Source organism: Hetaerina americana, unplaced genomic scaffold, assembly GCF_022747635.1.
Source record: "Hetaerina americana unplaced genomic scaffold, ioHetAmer1.1.p SCAF_12, whole genome shotgun sequence".
Lineage (NCBI taxonomy): Eukaryota > Metazoa > Arthropoda > Insecta > Odonata > Calopterygidae > Hetaerina > Hetaerina americana.
Genome location: NW_027286292.1, coordinates 26,237,516 through 26,256,222, shown reverse-complemented (window position 1 = coordinate 26,256,222; position 18,707 = coordinate 26,237,516). Strand labels below are relative to the sequence as shown.

General features: G+C 40.0%; 1 protein-coding gene across 1 annotated transcript in view; it reads left to right on the top strand.

Annotated features, from left to right (window-relative positions):
• The first annotated feature begins 8,012 nt into the window (after positions 1 to 8,012).
• Positions 8,013 to 18,707, top strand: part of PlexA (plexin A) — a 527,983-nt gene continuing 517,288 nt past the window's right edge. Inside the window, exons 1-2 of the mRNA XM_071582795.1 lie at positions 8,013 to 8,506; positions 9,873 to 11,090. Of these exons, the coding sequence (XP_071438896.1) occupies positions 9,906 to 11,090 (1,185 nt within the window). The 5' untranslated portion in view covers positions 8,013 to 8,506; positions 9,873 to 9,905. The remainder of the gene's footprint in view (positions 8,507 to 9,872; positions 11,091 to 18,707) is intronic.

Genomic DNA, 18,707 nt, shown 5'->3' with positions numbered 1-18,707 from the left:
ATACGTCCTCATTGCAACCTACGTTTCTTTCTATAAGGGTCCACATTATATCTCTAGTATTTCGCATATACATCTACATTCCATAATTAAATTTATCTTCCTCTAAGGGGATATTTTTTCTTTGTTCATTCACTTGGTTAATCCTACACTAGTTACTTGCCGAGCGTAAAATGAAACTTATAATTCACTACTCCGCATAGCCGCTTTTCCATTTTTTTGATATGGGTATCGGTACAGATTTAGCTAAGCCTTGCAGCCAGATTCCTACTTCATAAATGCTACGAATAAATCAATAAAAACTCTTCCTTTATTTTTTATTATTCTTGAGTAGTTCAGCCGGGATATAATCTAATACCTCAGACCTCTTCGAATTCGTTTTTTAATGTATTTTTTTTATTTCCAGTCAAGTATTTCTGGTTTTAAGCTATCCAAGCAAACGTCATATTCACTTCTTAGATCAAAAATCACTGGCCTATTACGTTTACCGTATAATTTATTAGTTTATTCCGTCCAACTTGTCAAAACCTCTTTGTTATACGTTTCTGGGATATTGATAGTTCCTCCATGGTTCTGAATAGTTTGCCAATTTCTCCATAGCTCTCTACAATGTCCATATCTCTCACTGCTCTTTATTCTAAGTTCCTTTTGTGCTTTTAGTCTCTCGCTGCAGTTTATTGTTTAGGTCTTAGTTCTTTCTTGCCCCTAATAATTCTGTGCTCACGTTCTTTCATTTCTCTCTTTCACATATTTTCCTAATCATATCATGTTTATTTATCCTTATTCCGGAAGTAGCACTTTTGGGCCTTTACATCGGACTATTAACAGTGAAAACAATGGAGACGATTACATTAGTAACAAGGTGAATGGAAACAAAGTAGCTGTGTCAATTTTTATTGGTGGTTATTCCATTTTTCCATTACATTTTCCATTATTATTTCCCCAACTTTATCCGATATCATTATCTCCTAACTTCTGTTTAGGAAATTTAACTATACCTATATTTATTTATTATGCTATATTTATATTTTATTATACTATATTTATTATACTATATTTATTTATTTTTATTATACTATATTTAAGTTGTAAAACTTCATAAATACTTATTTCTTCGTTTGGTGACCAGTATTTTTTTAAATGTCGTCTGTTTCATAATCTCCGGTTGATTTTTCAAGGCGCTAAGAAGATGAATTTTATTGATCGGATGGTCAGGTTTCAGTCTTGGCGAATTTTGTCACCCCTTCTTCCCTAGGTTCACCCACACTCTGATTTTTCGGGCACCATTATCTTCCTGAGAAACGACGGGTGGCACAAGCAAAGGAGAGGAGCAACTGCCTTCATGTATGAATCTCACACGTCGTAGGCCTGAAAGGAGGGGAGTTCTCTCATTACCTACCTGAACGAATTTCGGGATGATCATCGTGTTTATAGACAATCCTATTACCGTTGCCATGCGTTATGCAACATTTAAGTTATTATCCAAATTATACGACCGTGGAACAAGATCATCGCTTGATATTTCCCAACATATCCATGTATCGTTATTGAGCATCCGAATTTCTCTGTTAATGGCAATCGTCAATTGATTATAGAAAAAAGAAATGTACAGGCCCAATTACACCACTTTGAAGTATACCCGAATACCTACTGACGCTATAAAAACTAATTGCATCCAGAGTTAATTTATGTTACTGCAACGAAAGTAATTTTGTTTCTCCGTTAAATATATTTTATTAATGCAAAATAGTTTCATTTTCTAATTGTTTTGCTAAAATTAAGTTTGTCAGATGCTTTTTATGACAAAAACATTGGAGCAGTTGGCTCATTGCCGTCGTTATGGGGTGCTATTTTTTATTATTTTGTTATTAGGTTTTATTACAAAATTTTTATTTATGGATACCTGAGGTCCGTAACGTTGAAACACTATCAGGTAAAAACTATACAGGGACATTTTATCCTTAAGTTCGAGAATTGGATTATGGAAGTTCGTTAACAAGCTCAATTTTAAAGTAAACTAAGAAATAATCCTAGTTTCACCATAGCCGCTTATAATTAGTTCCGTTATTATTAAAATAAACAAATTAAAACGAAGCGGCGTTTATAAAAAGTTTAAAGGTCATTCCAAGTCACTTTGGACTCGAGCTGACCCTTGACCTCTCGGATTTGGAAAAAAATCCCAGGACATTTTGGCCTCTATGGAAAAAAATACAAGTCGGAACGTTTAACGAAATTCGAAAAAACAGCCCAATTACGGCTATTTTTCAAAATCGCTTTTATCAAAAACACCGAGTTTTCATAACCTTCTATCTAATAGTTTGGTGGTGGTAGTCCAGGGGCAGAGCGTTGGACTAATGACCGCAGAGTCCGGGTTCGATTCCCGGGTACGCCTCTCAGAACACCTTCAGCTCCACCCAAGTTGTATGATTTTTCGGGTGCCAGATCTTGATGGGAAACCATGGCCGGCATAGGGAAAGGAACTGGCCCCCCTACCCTGATCTGTGATTTTCACACGCCGTCAGGCTTAGAGAACTCTACCATCACCTACTTCAAACCGCGATTGGTTTTAATGCTGTTGTTATGGTTCATATCTAATGGTAGAAGTGCAGTGTAAAGATGTTTGATAACTAGTTTTTAGTCTAAACACAATGAAAATTTTCAACATAGCTACTAAGATTTATTTTAAAAAAATCATCGCTTAAATGCTGTTGCTTCCGGCGTAACTTTATGAAAGTCACATAACATATTCAAATAAAATAAGTAACTTGGTAATTCCAAGTTCTTTGTTTAAATTAACTACCCAATGATGACGTCAATAAAGTTCGTGTGGAATTAACAAGTCAATTCTTCTATTTTAATGTATCTTATAAACTTTTTAACGTTAAATTTTCAAGTACATAACATGATTTAAGCGCGCTGCAGGCATCTGGTGCGCGTCTGGGCACTGCTTGAGTTCTATGATCTAATTTCGAGCATAGGGTAAGGATGCAGCAAATAAAAAACCGGTAGGACTTATACATGTGATACAATTGAGAGACAAATCAATGAAAAATTCAAAAGAAAGGAAGTTTTTCTGTCTTGGGGCAGTCACCGGATATTTTAAAACCCTTCCTTTCAAAACTTTTTTCTCAATTTTAAGGAGATATTTTTCTTTTCGACTCATTGGCTGGTAAACCGTCGGATCCTTTCCATCTAATAGCTAATTCCTCTTATCGCGATTCTTTTAACTCTCTCACCATTATCAATGACGTTCACGATCCCACCCCCTGTCGTCATGTTGACCGCACGTGGGTTGCGAGTGAAACAGAAAAGTGAAATATTTATTTCCCACCTTAGGGGGTTTCAACCCTAGGTTGTTCTGGTCAAGAGTCCTTAGGTGTGCCCTGGATTTCTATCGGTCTCCTCAGGGTTTTTCCGCACACCTTAGCAGACTGAAACATAAACCTTGTCTGTCTTTGAATTACTAGAAGTGTTGATCAGTATTTGGTTTTCGTTGCTTCATTCCTCATCGCTGGCACTGCAAATAGTTTCGGGCGTAATGCATCGCTTTATAGGCTCGATTGGAAAGGCTTCAAAACCGTCGAGATCCCTCTAAAAATAATAAAATTGAGTCTTCACGTACAGACTTGCGTTTTCTTGAGTTGAGATCATATCACGTATTGAAAGTTCTGAATCAGAAGCATGAAGTAAGGTACAAGTCGAGCTAAAATAACCATAAACACAGTAATCAACTCGGAGGCCGGTTTGGTAGGTGATGGTAGAGTTCACCCAGTACCTATCCCGAGCGCGTGTGAAATTCACACATCAAGGTACGGGGGCCATCCACGATACACAATTTCCATGTCCGATGGCAGCTGTACATAATTCCTTTTGAGCTTCACGAGAATTGAAGCAGGGTATGTGTTCCCAAAATTTTATAAGTTGAAACACGATGTCCAACTTGTAGAAATACCGTAGCTGATAACCTGATGCACACATCCAGTGAATGGTAAGGTGAATATGGCTCTGATACAGAAGCAGGGGAGCAAATAAAAGGGATAATCAAATGAAAACCAAGCACTTGCCATGACACAGTCCGCGCGAAAGGTGGCAACAATGCTGTTACGCATTGGTACGAGTATTCCTTCGCTGTGGTAGGATAACTCACAGGCGCACGCAGTTATTGGGTTATGTCCTAGTTGTTGCGCGGACTGGTCTAGTGTGTTCGTCCGTTAGGTTTTCAATTGGCTGCCATTCATATTTGCAATGAAGAAAGATGATCCATTGGAATAACCTGGTCCGCCCGGTCTTCAGAATCCGCTTCCAAAGACAGGGTTATTATTGGGAGTATCTAATTCGAAGAATGGAATGTATGGAGTAGATTCAAATATTATTACTCGGCATACAAAATTTTCCATACTTTTGTAATGGTTCATTTCATCTCTCTAAATTGTATTAATTACTTTAGTTTGTACGCTTCCTTAATTTTTGCATCCTTACGTTGGGCCAGAAATCACTTGTGAAAAAATTCAAAATATTTGTCTTTTTCAAATAGAAAACATTGCCTCAAAAAAATGCATTTTACATTACGAGTTACAATATGTGGATCGTTCAATAATTCCTTAGAAAATCCAAGAGATGGCGCTCGTGGAATTGGAAAAGGTTTGCTTTAAGTAAGTCTCAGCTCTCAACAGACTGGTGTTAAAATTTCAGCAAGATATTTTACATGGTTTCATTTTCATAGTCGATTCAAGTAACACACTTTTGTTTACTACGAAAATTGGGAATAAATGAGTTTTATGCAGTGATTAAACACTTCTATTAAAAAGGCTTTACACCGAAAGGGATCAAAGCCGAGTTGGGTTAAGTTCATGGCACATCTGCCCCTGTGTTTGTGACTGTTAATATTTGGGCAAATGAGTTCATACGTGGTCGTACATCCAAAAATAATGAACATCATTTGGGATGTCCAGTGGAAGTGACTTCCTGAAAAATGATTGACAAAATTCCCGATATGGTTTTGAGTGTTCGACGAATGGTTCACCAAATGAGGTCACTGGCATATGAAAAGGTACTGAGTTTTTAATTTTACATGAAATATTGGGTTTTAAAAAATCTCGCCAAGATGGGTGACGCGTATGCACTCAGTGGAGAGTAAATGAAATCGTGTGGTCGATTCGTAGGCTGGCTGGCTTGGCGCTTTTCCCTCGTAATTTTGACGAGTTTCTGCGTCGATACTTTACTTGTGGACGAAACATGGATACACGACTACACTCCATAGACAAATGAAGTCGAAAGAGTTGATTTCTAAAGGCCATTCAGATGCGAAGAAGAGTGGAATCGGGAGACAAGGTGGTAGCCATATACCGATTGTGCGAAAAAATCAAGAAAAAACGTTTTCATTTCGCCAAGAAAAAATTCACTTACGTCGATGTAATGCCCATACCAATGGGCACTTTCGACTACGAAAATTGTGATTTTTTTAAGTTCACATAAGTACAAAATTCTCCGTAGGAGTAGTAGTAGATTTAGGGGAGGCCACCGACAGCGGAGGTCATTTTCGCCATTAGGGATGGATGAGAAACAAAGGAAGAAGGGTGGAGAGAAACTCGGCGCCAGCAATAGTCAACTCCTAACGAAAGTCGCTAAGGGGCCTACAGCTTAATATCCCATCCGACGGATGGCGTACTCACTTAAAGTGAGTGCTCTCCACAAAGCACCTCAAGTAGGGATCGGGGTACCAATGAAAATAACCTGCTATCTCCAGGAGACGGACCCGGGCCCTCTAAGCGTGGAGCCAGCAAGATAACCACCGCACGATCCCGATCCCCAAATATCCACCGTATTCATCTAATGTGACCCACAGTAATTTTTTATTTCCAAACTTGAAAAAATGGCTGGGTAGAAAACGATTTACCCAGAGCGAGGAGGTCATCGCCCACAAAAGATGCCTATTTAAGAACCTTCCGTAATTCTACATTTTGGACGGCTTTTAAAAGCTGGAAAAAAATACATCGAGCTAAAAGGATATTATTGAAAATTTTAAAATCGACCCCAAAATAATTTGCATTTCTATGTGTTTTAAGGCTTCATTGAATGGACCACCTACCAAAACAATGAGCGAAAACAAGTTACGGAACTTTAAAAGTTTTACCATTAAAATATTAACATTAAAATTATCCATAGTTATTGTTTTAAAACATTTGTGGGCTCGAATCAAATTTGGCGCTGCATTGATGATTGAAAAAAAGCTATCACTAATATATTTACGCCGATTCTTACTTGGTTTCATTCCAACTTACGGGTGGTGCCTGAACCCCCCCCCCCTCCCCGCCACACCCACTTGCAGCGGCTTGCAGGGTACTGTGTAGCTGTAGATTCTACCATCAGATATGTAAGTCTGCACTAAAAAAGCTGCCCAACTACCAGGATAAGGGGCCGGTAGTGAATCCCCTCGAAAAGATGGCTTCTCCTAAAACCCTTGGGGATCGGGATTGGTGCGGTGGCTATCGTACTGGCTTCCCATCCAAAGGGCTCGGGTTCAAATCCCAGCGGTGTTGAATATTTTTCAGAGGTATCTAGATGCCTACTTGAGGTGCTTTGTGGAGGGCACTTTGAGTGAGTACGCCGTCCGTCGGATGGGACGTTAACCTGCGGACCCCTTAGCGCCTTTCGTAAAGAGTAGGCTAATGCCGACACCGGGTTTCTCTCCACCCTTTCCTGTCCATCTCCTATGGCGCAAATGACCTCAGCCGTCGGTCGCCTCCCCTAAATACTACTACTACTAAAAAACCCTTGCCAAAAATTCTTCCAAATTTAGCGATTTATTTTCTTCCTACCAATCTCCCACCTCATTATTTTCACCATGTTTTGAACTTTGACCTTCTCTTTGTTCACAAACAACAAAACACCGCCCAATCGTCACCTCCGATCTGCCAATACCAGTCCAATATCTTCCTGGAACTACGAAAACCATCTTGCTAAGATGGTTTTCGTGCACAGAATCAATCGATTGGAACATTTTTTAAGCTAACATGCACGCTTGGTTGATCGATTCGAATGAGTCAGAATACGATCGAATGATTTTAGAATATAGTAAAATGAAAGTTTTAAATGATAAACTCAAAAATATTGTGAACAACCATGGATATGTTACCTTGTATAATATTTTTTTCGATGAAACCTATTTGAAAGAGGCTGTAGTTACCTGACAGGAATTTCCAATTCGAAGTCTTTCTCACGTTCATTGGTGATTTCGAACATTACCATGGATACTCTACACATACCGAATAATTTCAAAAATGTTTTCTTGCCGACGATGTATCGGTCAGCGTAAAAACGTGTGCGTGTTCCGACTAGCCTTTCTTACGAATATCGCTTAATGTGGTGTAGCAGGCTAAATTTCTCATGGCGATATGTACACTCCATAGTTTTTAACCGGTGCAGTGTAATCATAATTACAAACACTCACGGTCTCGAGTAAATTTACCGTAGTTTTACGCTCTGTAATTTCGAACCATCGCCATGTACGGCGATATGATGAATTCATATGCGCACTTCTAAAATTAACCATCTAATGAATTATCATAAACTATTCAAGAGGAATAGAAAAAGCAGTTGTAAACAAGGCACATGTTAATAACTATTACTATGGAAACAAATCCGATAATTACAGAAGACGGACGAAATCAACTCAAAAATGAAGTATATAGCCCAGAATACAGGGACCGCTAGGGTTTTCATATTCCCATTCGGTCATTTCGTTTCCACTACGCGAGTCATTCTTAAAGCCGAAAAGGTATCCTTAGTTTTTGTTTCCCTTTGAGAGCTTCGGAGTGACATGTGTGAGTGGAAGAATTGAAGAGATCCCTCTAGGACGCGTCGTCCGTGCACTCCCCGCCCTCCCCTCTTGCAGTTCTCTCCGCGCATGCGCCCGACGCTTTCCTCGGCAAACACCGCCTCCGCCGTCGCTTAACTCTCTCATTCAGGAGTGGGATGTTACTGTTTTAGGTTCATAGTGTGACAAAGGTTCTCTCTTTGGCCCGTGCTGCCGGCTAAGTGTCATTCTTTGGTCTACATCGTGTGTTTGTGTATGTTGAGTAGAACTCTCTAGACTTTCTGCAAAGTGTTTGAAGTTTTTCAGTAATTTTCTCTTTTTAAAACTTTGTGCTTCGCCGTGATTGGATAGGACTTATATTGTGGTGAGTGACGACGCTGCCTTTTCGTGGAACGTTTGCCCGCTCCTTCTTTGGACCCCTTTCTCGGCTTTTCCCTTCCTGTATAACTGAACTGTTAACCCCAGGTCGAGTTTCGACTTGGCAAAATAGTGAAATGTGCACGTGTTCAGAAATTATTAAAGTTTAGTGGGTGGAAGTGACGTGTATTTTATTCATAGGGGGACGGTTACGCCCGAAACAATATACAATAACATATTTTAGTTCTTGTTGATAGTAATAATCATCATCGATACATAAATGCGAGATAACGAGTGATTCTTACCAACGGCAGTATTTCGTCGACAGAGTTGAAGGTATGAGAACTTTTTTGCCTCTCCATCTCTTATAACCTCGCCAGTATTGTTTGTCACAGAATTGTATGTAAGACTTAGTTCCTATTCCCCATGTGCCTTTACTTTTAAATAGTTTATATGTTGTTTGTGCACTTGCGCCCTAGGTGAGCCGGCGTAAGAATTTAGCCGCTTACGTGGCTCGAAACTTGAAACCGTCTATGAGTAACGATATATTTGTAATTCACGAAGTTTTTCCTGGTTTGATATTATGATGAATGAAAGTATTATTAAAATCCAGTGAAATGTCAGAAATAAAATGTTTGGCATCGTTTTTGGATTTATTTAGAAATTTCAATACTAGCGTACGGGGCGAATAGTCGCGGGGAGTGAAAAGTTATGCCGTCCTTATGTTGGTGCACTAATCAATGAATATGTAGGCCTTACATCCTTAGAAGCAATTTATTTGGCATGTATAACATTCGAGTTTGTTTCGTATTTCTATGGTATCTCCGTACTGTCTTATAAAAACGGTGTGGGATATGTCGCATTACGAGTATTCTGATTAAATGTGTCGTATTGGTCCAGCGAATTTCCAATTTAAGAACCGATGTCCCTAGCATAGAATTAGTGCATAGTTTTATGAACTTAAAAAACTTGTAAAAGAGACGGGCAATATTTTTCTTCGCGAGCGCGCGATACGTCGTCTTTTTTTATTTAATTTTTCTCAACGCCCTGAGTTTGTCCTGTGACAGTTAATTTGTAAATAGTGAATTGGATTACTAGTGAGTGCACTCTTGTCTGATTATGAAGTGATTCTATAAATTAATCATGTGCTGAATACTATCGCGAGAGATTTATGCTAACGAGGTGATACGGCAAAATAACTAATCTCTAAACCCGTAGCCTACTCCCGATTCATAGGTTCCATAAATAGTTTTTGGTATTTATCAGCGATGCAGTTTTTGAAGCCATTCACTGTAATCGAATTAATGAGCATAGTATTCCATTCATAATTGTAGTATTTTGTAGTAATTATAATTTTCTAAGAGAAATGATAATTCATCTGTTAACCATGCCTCCTGGAAAAAGCGCTTATGATAAAATATTTATTTGTATATTCTATTTGCTTCGATTTCTTGAAAATTGTTATTATGTTATAAATTCTAAAATTTTTTTAAAAGTGCTGAAAATCGGATTCCATTTCGTGATGTAATGCGCATATTTTTTTCAATGACATAGTTCTTCGATAAATGTGGCCCTGAAATGTTCACATGGTTCATATACAAAAAACGAAAATGTTTCGTTTTCCGTCATGCAAGGGTTTATTTTTGTATATTTGTTAAATGGTGTGATTTGACGGTAATGATTTTACCCCTCCTTTTCCCAGGAGGTTCCATATGACGTGACGAGGGCCACAAGAATGCAAGCGGCAATTTTGGCCGGAGGGGCGGCCCGATCCACGGCGGGCGCGTCTACTGCTGGTGCCCGCACCTCCTTTGTAGCGCTGCTCCTCCTCCTCGGCATCCTTGGTCCTGCACCCGCACTCGCCGGCGATATCGTGAGATCCTTCAGCGATGTTTCCGGCACCGAAAAATTCAATCACCTTGTTGTGGACAAGAACACAGGCAGAGTATTCATAGGCGCAGTCAATAGACTTTATCAGCTATCCCCTGAATTGGAATTGGTAATGAGCGAAGCTACGGGTCCGAAAGAGGATTCACCCGAGTGTTCCGTCCTCGACTGTCCTCCAAATATTGTCAAGAAACTGACTGACAACGTGAACAAGGCACTAGTCATCGACTACACCACAACGCGTCTAATTAGTTGTGGAAGCCTCTTCCAGGGCATCTGCTCTGTTAGAAATCTTCACAATATATCTGATGTTCAGCAAGTGGTGAAGGAAGCTGTGGTAGCAAATAATTCCACTGCGTCGACAGTCGCTTTCATTGCTCCAGGTCCTCCGAATCCTCCGGTGTCTCAAGTGATGTACGTCGGCGTAACATTCACTGGAAATTCTCCCTATCGCTCAGAAGTACCAGCCGTGTCCAGCCGGAGCCTCGATAGGGAGAAAATGTTTATGATTGCAGAGACGGCCGTGACCACTGGCACCAGAATGTTCGTGAATTCGCTGGCAAGGGAGAGGTACCACATCAACTACGTTTATGGGTTCAGTTCGGAGGGCTTCAGCTACTTTCTGACCACACAGATGAATAGCTCCAATCCCTCTCCATTTATTTCCAAGTTGGTACGTGTCTGCCACGATGACGAAAATTATTATTCATACACGGAGATTCCTATAAAATGCGCCATTGAACATGGCAAGGATTACAACTTAGTACAAGCTGCTTACGTAGGAAAACCAGGATCTGATCTCGCCTCCGACTTGGGTATCACCGCACAAGACGACGTTCTCTTCGCCGTGTTTTCTGAAAGTGACAATTCTGAAGGCGAGGTTTCAAGTAAACCGAGCCAGTATAGTGCTCTGTGTGTTAATTCCCTAAAATCAATCAGAAGAAAGTTTATGCTAAACATCAAGACCTGCTTTGCTGGAAACGGAAGCCGTGGTCTCGACTTCATATCACCGAGTCACACCTGTGTACTGACGGTATGTAACAACCATTTCTTAAGTGTGTGTTTTCGGTGTTGCATGTGCCTGGTGCTAGGTTGTGTGTTGAGAATTCCGATCATGAATTCCAGAAATTTACCCTCGAATCCTTGGAATAAGTTATTTTTACTCGCGTCGCGAGATGTCGTTAGTTGTACGCGCTGAATTTCCTACGCTTCCGCCATGTCAGGTATCTTGCGTGGGTGGGGTTACCATGGAAGGAGTTGAAGGCGTATTTTGATATATTTATTGGAAATACGCGGCAGTGTTCTAGGAGCCGAGGATAATATCGCGGCCTTCATCTCCTTTTAGGAGTTGATCGTGAAAGTGGCCATAGCAGGTCGTATGCATGTCCCAGTTCATATTTTATGGCAATAATTAAACATTCTCTCATTTACTTGCATTCAAATACATTTGAGGGCTTATTACCTTTTTTCGGTCGCGTGTTTTTGGCTCTTTCTTGAAAGAGCCGTGTTGAAGTCTCACGCAGCGTTCTGGTTTTTGAGTATCGATCCCTTACCTTGAGACTGACGCGATACCTGTGCCATTTGCGCTTGACTCCTTCGTGACATGCTAGTCGACAAAAGTGGTGTCTTATGTCTGCCCTTTGCAAGTAAAAATTGGGATACTAAAAAAAGCTGCCGGTCCCTCAAATGTTTCATACTTTTCAGTATTATGAACGATGCTTCTAATTAGAATGAAATTGTTTTGAACTAACTTTATTTTCACATAACTTATTTTCTTTCCATTGAAAAGTAGAAATAAATTTCGTACTTTTTGATTGTTAGAGTCATTACTATCATTTCTCAGTTATAATTATATATTTATGACTGATAATTAAATATATATTCATTGCATACTATATGGCGCCATTTAAACGTCCTGTTTTTCTTATGCGGTTTTAAGTACACGGAGGGACTAACTGTTGAAATATTTATAATTTGGGAGCACAGGAGGGTATTTACTCGTATTCCTTTGTAGGTTTTTAGAATGGAAAGTACTTATTGATTTACTTTCACCGTAGAGAATACGCTGCCTCTTATACTAAAAATTACTCATTGTCGCGTCAGTCTATTTATCTCACACGTCGCCTGAAATTCCGCAAAGGCTGCTTGCTAGCCTTCTAATATCATGTCGCATCGAAGGAAGGAACGAAAGCTTTCCGCGATGGAAAGTAGTTGGCCATGAGAACATTTTCCGAGTCTGAATAATACTTATCTTCCTTCAAATAAGAACACTGCCGTGGTATCATTGCTTAGCGAACATGTGGGGATGTCTGTTTTCATTAATTTGTCCTTAAAACTAGATGAAAATACTCTATTTAGATTATCACTTCATAATATTCGTTCTTTCAATATATTTCTTTTTTTTCGTCTCTCACATGGTTGCGACATTCTCTCCGTGAAGGTTTTCCGTCATTTTTGAGGTCCCAAGAGAGTTTTTGTGCCGAATATAATTTCACTTATATTTTAAGGTCGCGTGGCCGCATGTCGACGCCTTTTAGTGCATGGAATTCCTTAAAGACACCAAATGAGTACTCCCCGATATGCCTATCAAAAAACCTTAAGCAGGCTGTCGGGATTGTATTCACGTCGAAAATAAAATGTCATGAAATCTCTTGGGATCCTCGAGTGAGCCAGCCTCCTGGACGCCAGAAAAACATACCGCACAGGCTCTGGCACACCCAGGCTGGAAGGGGAAACCTACAGGGGAGGCCAGCTGTGGGATAGGCCCGCACGCTAGCTGCTACGGGACAAAAAATAGGCGGGGTTCTTGTCGAATATGCTGGGGGGGGGGGGGAAGCAAAGGAAATTGGAAGACTAGTGTAGTGAGGGATGATTTGGCTTAATAGTGTCATGGAAACAAGAAATATGCCGTCAGCGAAGACAGTTAGTAGAAGTCGAAAATTCGTGAAGAAAAACTGATAATCGAAATACTTCATTCATATCTAGCTCTTAAATTCAACCGAACGAATGGCTTAATTATCATGCGAAATTGTATTCCAGGGCACATTCGGTGTTGACAATTAATTTGTTAACCATGGTTGGAGAAAGCGCAGGGGCTATTTACTATTCCTTTTTCTTTTCTCCTATCCCTTAGTGTGACGTTTTCGTGATTTTCTTCCAGAAACCGTACAATTGGCTGTTATATAATATATATTGAGCATTTTTGAGGCTTTGATCAGGAATCCAAGCACATTTAGAGGGATTTTGCGCCCAATATAATTCTTAGCTTGGCGTTTTACGTAAGCTATGGAAAAAGCTGAGTATTTAAATATTAGTTGCTAGTAGAAAAATCATAAGAAGTAAAAAATGACTAATCTGCGCTTAAAAAATCTCCAACTGGCTGAGTTAACGAAGTGAGTTTCTTTTAGAAAGGTTTGTGTTAAGAATCTGTTTCATTGGAAGAATTTGAATAACCGCAAACGCTTTTCAAACAACAAGTCTTTCTAAATATTAATCGCTGTAATTTTAATGTGAGATAATTAATGAACATATTACGTATATTCCTCCGGTGGTTGGGCATAATATGGTCAACCTCAAAGTTTTTGGTTGCAAGAGAATATTTAGATATACTTCAAGGGCGTGACAGGTTTTTATAAATCGATGTGTTATCTCGCATTTTATCTCTCTACGCAGCTCCGGCTACCTACCCATTTTCGGAGATATTTCATTCGTATGCAGTGTTTTAACTTTGATAGAAATGCCACAATATTCACACTTATTTTTTTCCATTGGTTAACTATTTAAGCTTATTTTAATTATAATGCCCTGTATCATCGAGACTAGGTTTCAAAATTGATTTCATTCTCCCAGGACCGGCCAACACAAAGATGATGGTCGACATTTTTCGGCGCGTTTCGTCGACAGAATTCTGTGATGCGATGGGTGAAGTGATCTCGAGTCAAGGGTAGCACTCATACCAATAGGCAGCAGGCAATGAAATCGTCAAAGCTTGTTAATTCTCGGTGAATGCAATCATTATTGGCTCTTATAATTTTATTGAGAAGAGAGTTTTTAAATATTCAAATGAACATCCTAAAGTTGTGTAATTATGGCATTTAGTTTATATTGGAGGCACGAAATGAATGTTTTTTTCAGGATTGAATATTCTGGGGAAATGTATTTTTTGTCGGAATTTATATGGATGTAGTTAGCCCCTAATGCCCGTTAATTATGGTCTGGTGACCATAGGAATGAGATGTTTGGCCGGATGTTGAAATGTCGGGGGAATATCAAAAAACAATACTTTTCATAGTCCCTCTTCAGTCGTGCGCCAAAATCACTCTTGACTGTAGTGGATTCATAGCGGGGGCGTGTGGAGGTGTGGGGAGGCCATCACGCCATCAGTGGATATCCCCATAGTTTTGTATTTTGATTAAAGCTAACAAGCTCCTGTGAGCGGTCCGTCATTCAGCCTCCTTATTCATCGTGATCTAATGGAAAAAAATTTCAGTTGCCATGGTGCGCTATGGGGAAAAGGAAACTCGTGACACTATCTCGTCAAATGCTGAGCATCGAGCGTTAAAATATGTCCCGTCCGTCGATCCTCCCCCCGCCCCCCTCCTCCCTAGCGTCCTTCAATCTCGCGGATTTTTTTTCCATTTTTAAGCGTCGCCCCGTCCCTCACACCTGCTCGTCGCCATTCTTCCTTTTGCCCCCTCCCATTCCCCCATTTCTCGCGATATTTCCCCCAACCACTGCTCTCTACCTCTTCCCTACAAGACCCCCCTGGGCTTGCCTCTCGCATTCCCGTTTCATTTCCGTGAGACCTAGGACTATGTGGGTCCATGTGTCTTTCCCAAGTCGACGGGCCGGCGAACGAGAAGCAAGTCGTCGAACCATAGAAGGATATGGCAGAGAGGATGATGATGACCATCTTATCATGTCCCATAAATTGCTGCTGCTCCGGGTGGGGTGGATGTTATGAGAGGGTTGGGATCTTTCAGTAGAATGTCCTCGCCACACGAAGAATTGAGGGTTGCGATAATTGAGAGGGTTTGTTTTTGTAACCCTTGCTTTCTTGCTCCAGGTTTTTCATTACGAGCTTTCCGTTTGTTTTCCGATTACATTCATTTGTCCATGAGGATGTCATTGGAGGAGGAAATTTCGATTTGGAGCGTCTTTGGAAAGGGCGGGGCACGGTTGGTGAGGTATTTAAAACGAAGCATTCCTCCCGTGGGTGTATTGTAAGTAAGCTGTTGCGTTAGCTGAGGTTTCAGCAGTCGACCCGTTCACGGTCGGCGTCTGCGCGAAGCTTCATTCCGTATTGCCACCCTGCAGCTTACTCCGTCCCGGGCTGCCATGATTGTGGCGTTCTCTCGTTTTTCATTCATTTAAAACTGACAGAAACTGCTTTGATTATTGATATAATTCGCTGCACTAACTTTTGAAATTATTTATTTAGGTTTATAAGTGGACTCAAGTCGGGGTATTTTTTTTAATGTATTGCCATGTGACTTGACGTTGTGGGATTTTGTGAAAACTTTCCATGGTAATAAAACTTCGGCATTGTTGGAGCATCCAAAGTCAGGGGTGGATGTTGTGTCCCATCAAGAGTATTCATTATGGATTAGTCATGACCAACGGATGGATAAATTTCGAATTTCCTCTCAGTTCACGGTAATACGTAATTTATCGGTTACTTTTTATTTCTCCTGCCATTTTCCACTCAACAAATAACTTCGTTACGATTTAATTCTGATTGGTTTGAATTTCGTTCCTAATTACGTGTTATCATGTGTGTCCTTTTGTCGGATTCCAACCAGATATTTTTTATTTCATAGCTTTCGTTATGACTCTGCAATTGTAGTAATTAACGATTCGACTCTGAGAAAAATATAATTGAATTTAATGTGGATCCTATTCAAAGATGGTTTCCGGTTTCCCGTGCGTTGTTAATTTTCCCCAGTCTGTAAAAATCAATGTGTAACACAGTATTTAAAGTTTTTATGGAGAAGTTTAAATTGTAGCTGTCAATTATTTCTTTAATTACGTAGGCATTGAAATTGAATGCCCCTCGAAATTTCCTTCTCGTTAGATTTTACAATGCATGTATCGTGGGAAAATGCTGTTTTCCATGGATAATTTATTGACCGTTTTGTGCAGGTTTATTATTTTAATTAAATTATTCATTTCGTTCTATTCCCTTATTGATCAACTTACTTACGGTGAAATTTGTATAATTAGTGCTCTGGGTCCCTGATACCTATGAGGGCCGTGTGCCATCTAGAGCTGTCGTACGACATCACTAATTTTTGTCCAGACACAGTTCCCACACTTGTACACACTTGTTGAAAAGTGTCAATCAATTATATTTTATCGTCAAAAATTAGCTCATTTTATTCTAATGAACTTAATGTTAACCGATTTCGTCAAACATTAACGCTTAGTAAATCCTTCCTCTACTGGCGAGCATTTCGTTTCTCTTCCAGCAAGTGTGTCCGGGATATTTTCAAAAGAAATTTTTAATTGTGGTAATGCGAAAGTATTTTTTACATCTGAATGGCATTAGGCTTAGTTTTAGCCTTAGTCGTTGGTTATCAAATCTGTCTGTTCAAATATAAATAAATCTTTTGGTGGTACAAATTACCTTCAATTAACTGCCGAAGCCCTTTTTATAACCCGAATAATGTTATATTATAAGCGAAGACTTAGTTGAAACCCACATTATTTGCACTCTTTAACGGATCCACTCCATGGTAAAGGCAATTATCTTTTATTTTGGCTGATGAGTATGAGGGATCACTTTATAGGAACCTGGTCTTTCATTAACATTTGTGTTCAGCGCATTATTTTGCTAGATTTTCTTCCGTGCTTCTTTAGCCAATGGGTATCAATCAAATGTCTTTCCCCGAAATCATTTTGTGGGAAATAGGCCTCGCTCGGTTGTTTACTATTTTTGGATGACCTCGGAGCCGCTCAAAGGACATTCGATAAAAGAAGTCTATATTCCAATACTTGGAGCAGTGTTGCAGTTCGGGGATGGTGAACTTTTCTTTTTCTCGTGCCCTTGGGCTAATCGTCTCAATAACTGGACGAATCTCCGTCCATGCGATCCATATGTATATCCGCTGCGTCGAAATAATTCTCGCGGAGGTGCGTCGTCTGTCATGGTCAGTCATTTCATCTGATATATGCATTCCAAGAATCCCCGTCGCCCCCATCCCCCGCCCGCGATGAATCATTCCTCTCGGCCAAGGCGGCTTCTCCGGAGCACGGAGGTGCGCTGGCTAGCTCATCATCCCGTATTGCATCAGACTTGGAATTTTTCCGTTTATATCATGAACAGGACGGGTTATAAAAAGGTTTCCTGGAGTCGGTCTCATCTTCAGAGGCGCTGAGGCATAGGAAGCCCTAAGCAGTGGCGCCCTCTCGTCCGTCCACCCCAAATTCCCCCCGTTGTGGCATCTTGATCCATTCATTCATTTTGGCGCCGCCTAGAAACATTTCGGCTGCTTGAGTGAGAGTCGCATGTCTTATCATTTCACAGTGGCCCCGAAGTCGAAGTAAATGAATCTTATGTACGCCGTGGTTGGCTAAAACGGGCTCCTAGATGACCACCGATTATGCAAATTTCCCTAGCGCTGGAGTTCTGCGCGACACTTTTTTCCATTTCATTGATGCCATAAATTATCAACCTGAGATGATATTTTTAATTTTCCCGTATTCATAGTGTACGGTATTATCAAGCTGATTGTTTCCTTATCCCTGGTAACTTATAGTTAAACGTCTACGCTCGGTGGACTTTCCAATTTTTTACTACTCAAACCATTACTTATTTTCCAATTGTAAACTTATAAATACGCCTGGATATGTTGCTCTTATGCTTTGAGTATACCAAATCCCCTTTTGTTAAATGGAGAAGTAATCCACGCGGCGCATTTGCGTTCACAGTCTATCTCGTGGATGGCTTCACAATATTTTATCCTGGAAAACTCATATTCAGCGGAATGATACCGAGATACATTTTCACCGTTTATATTCTCGCTCTCATGGTGTTCCCTGATATTTTTTTGCCTCTGGATTAATTTTAGCGTTCCGTAAATTTTTACGTTTTCCATCAAAGGTGTATTATTGTAGTTTTTAAAAAATTAAGTTTCGATTACATTGAATTTTGGTATGTAAGGTAAAAAATTCGTGTATAAACCAAAAATTGCAATGTGCATGCGTAACATTTCGAGCATAGCATTGTGAAATTTTTACGCGCATGAGTTACATCCGAATGATGATATGTACGTAAACGCTGTATTTAGCCTCATCGGTATAAATACATATTATCTACATATATCGTTTAGGGAGTTGATCTCCGTTACGTGGATCCATATCGGCGATGTACTAAACGCAATAAGTCTTGGTAATCGTAAAAATCTCTGTCGATCAAATATAAACGACGTGATGTATTGAAGGAATATTTCGGCCCTTGGTATTTCGTTTCTATTTTAATTTCCCTGTCGCTAACATAAAAGTCAAAGTGGAAAGATGAATCGCCTGGACTGAAATTCGAAAACTGATCCCTTGATTTCCGTCCCTGCGTTATCCAGGTGAGCGACGGAGGCATCCCCCAGCACGCATGCGGCATATGAAAATACCGTCTTCTTTTACTCGCGCGTGCATA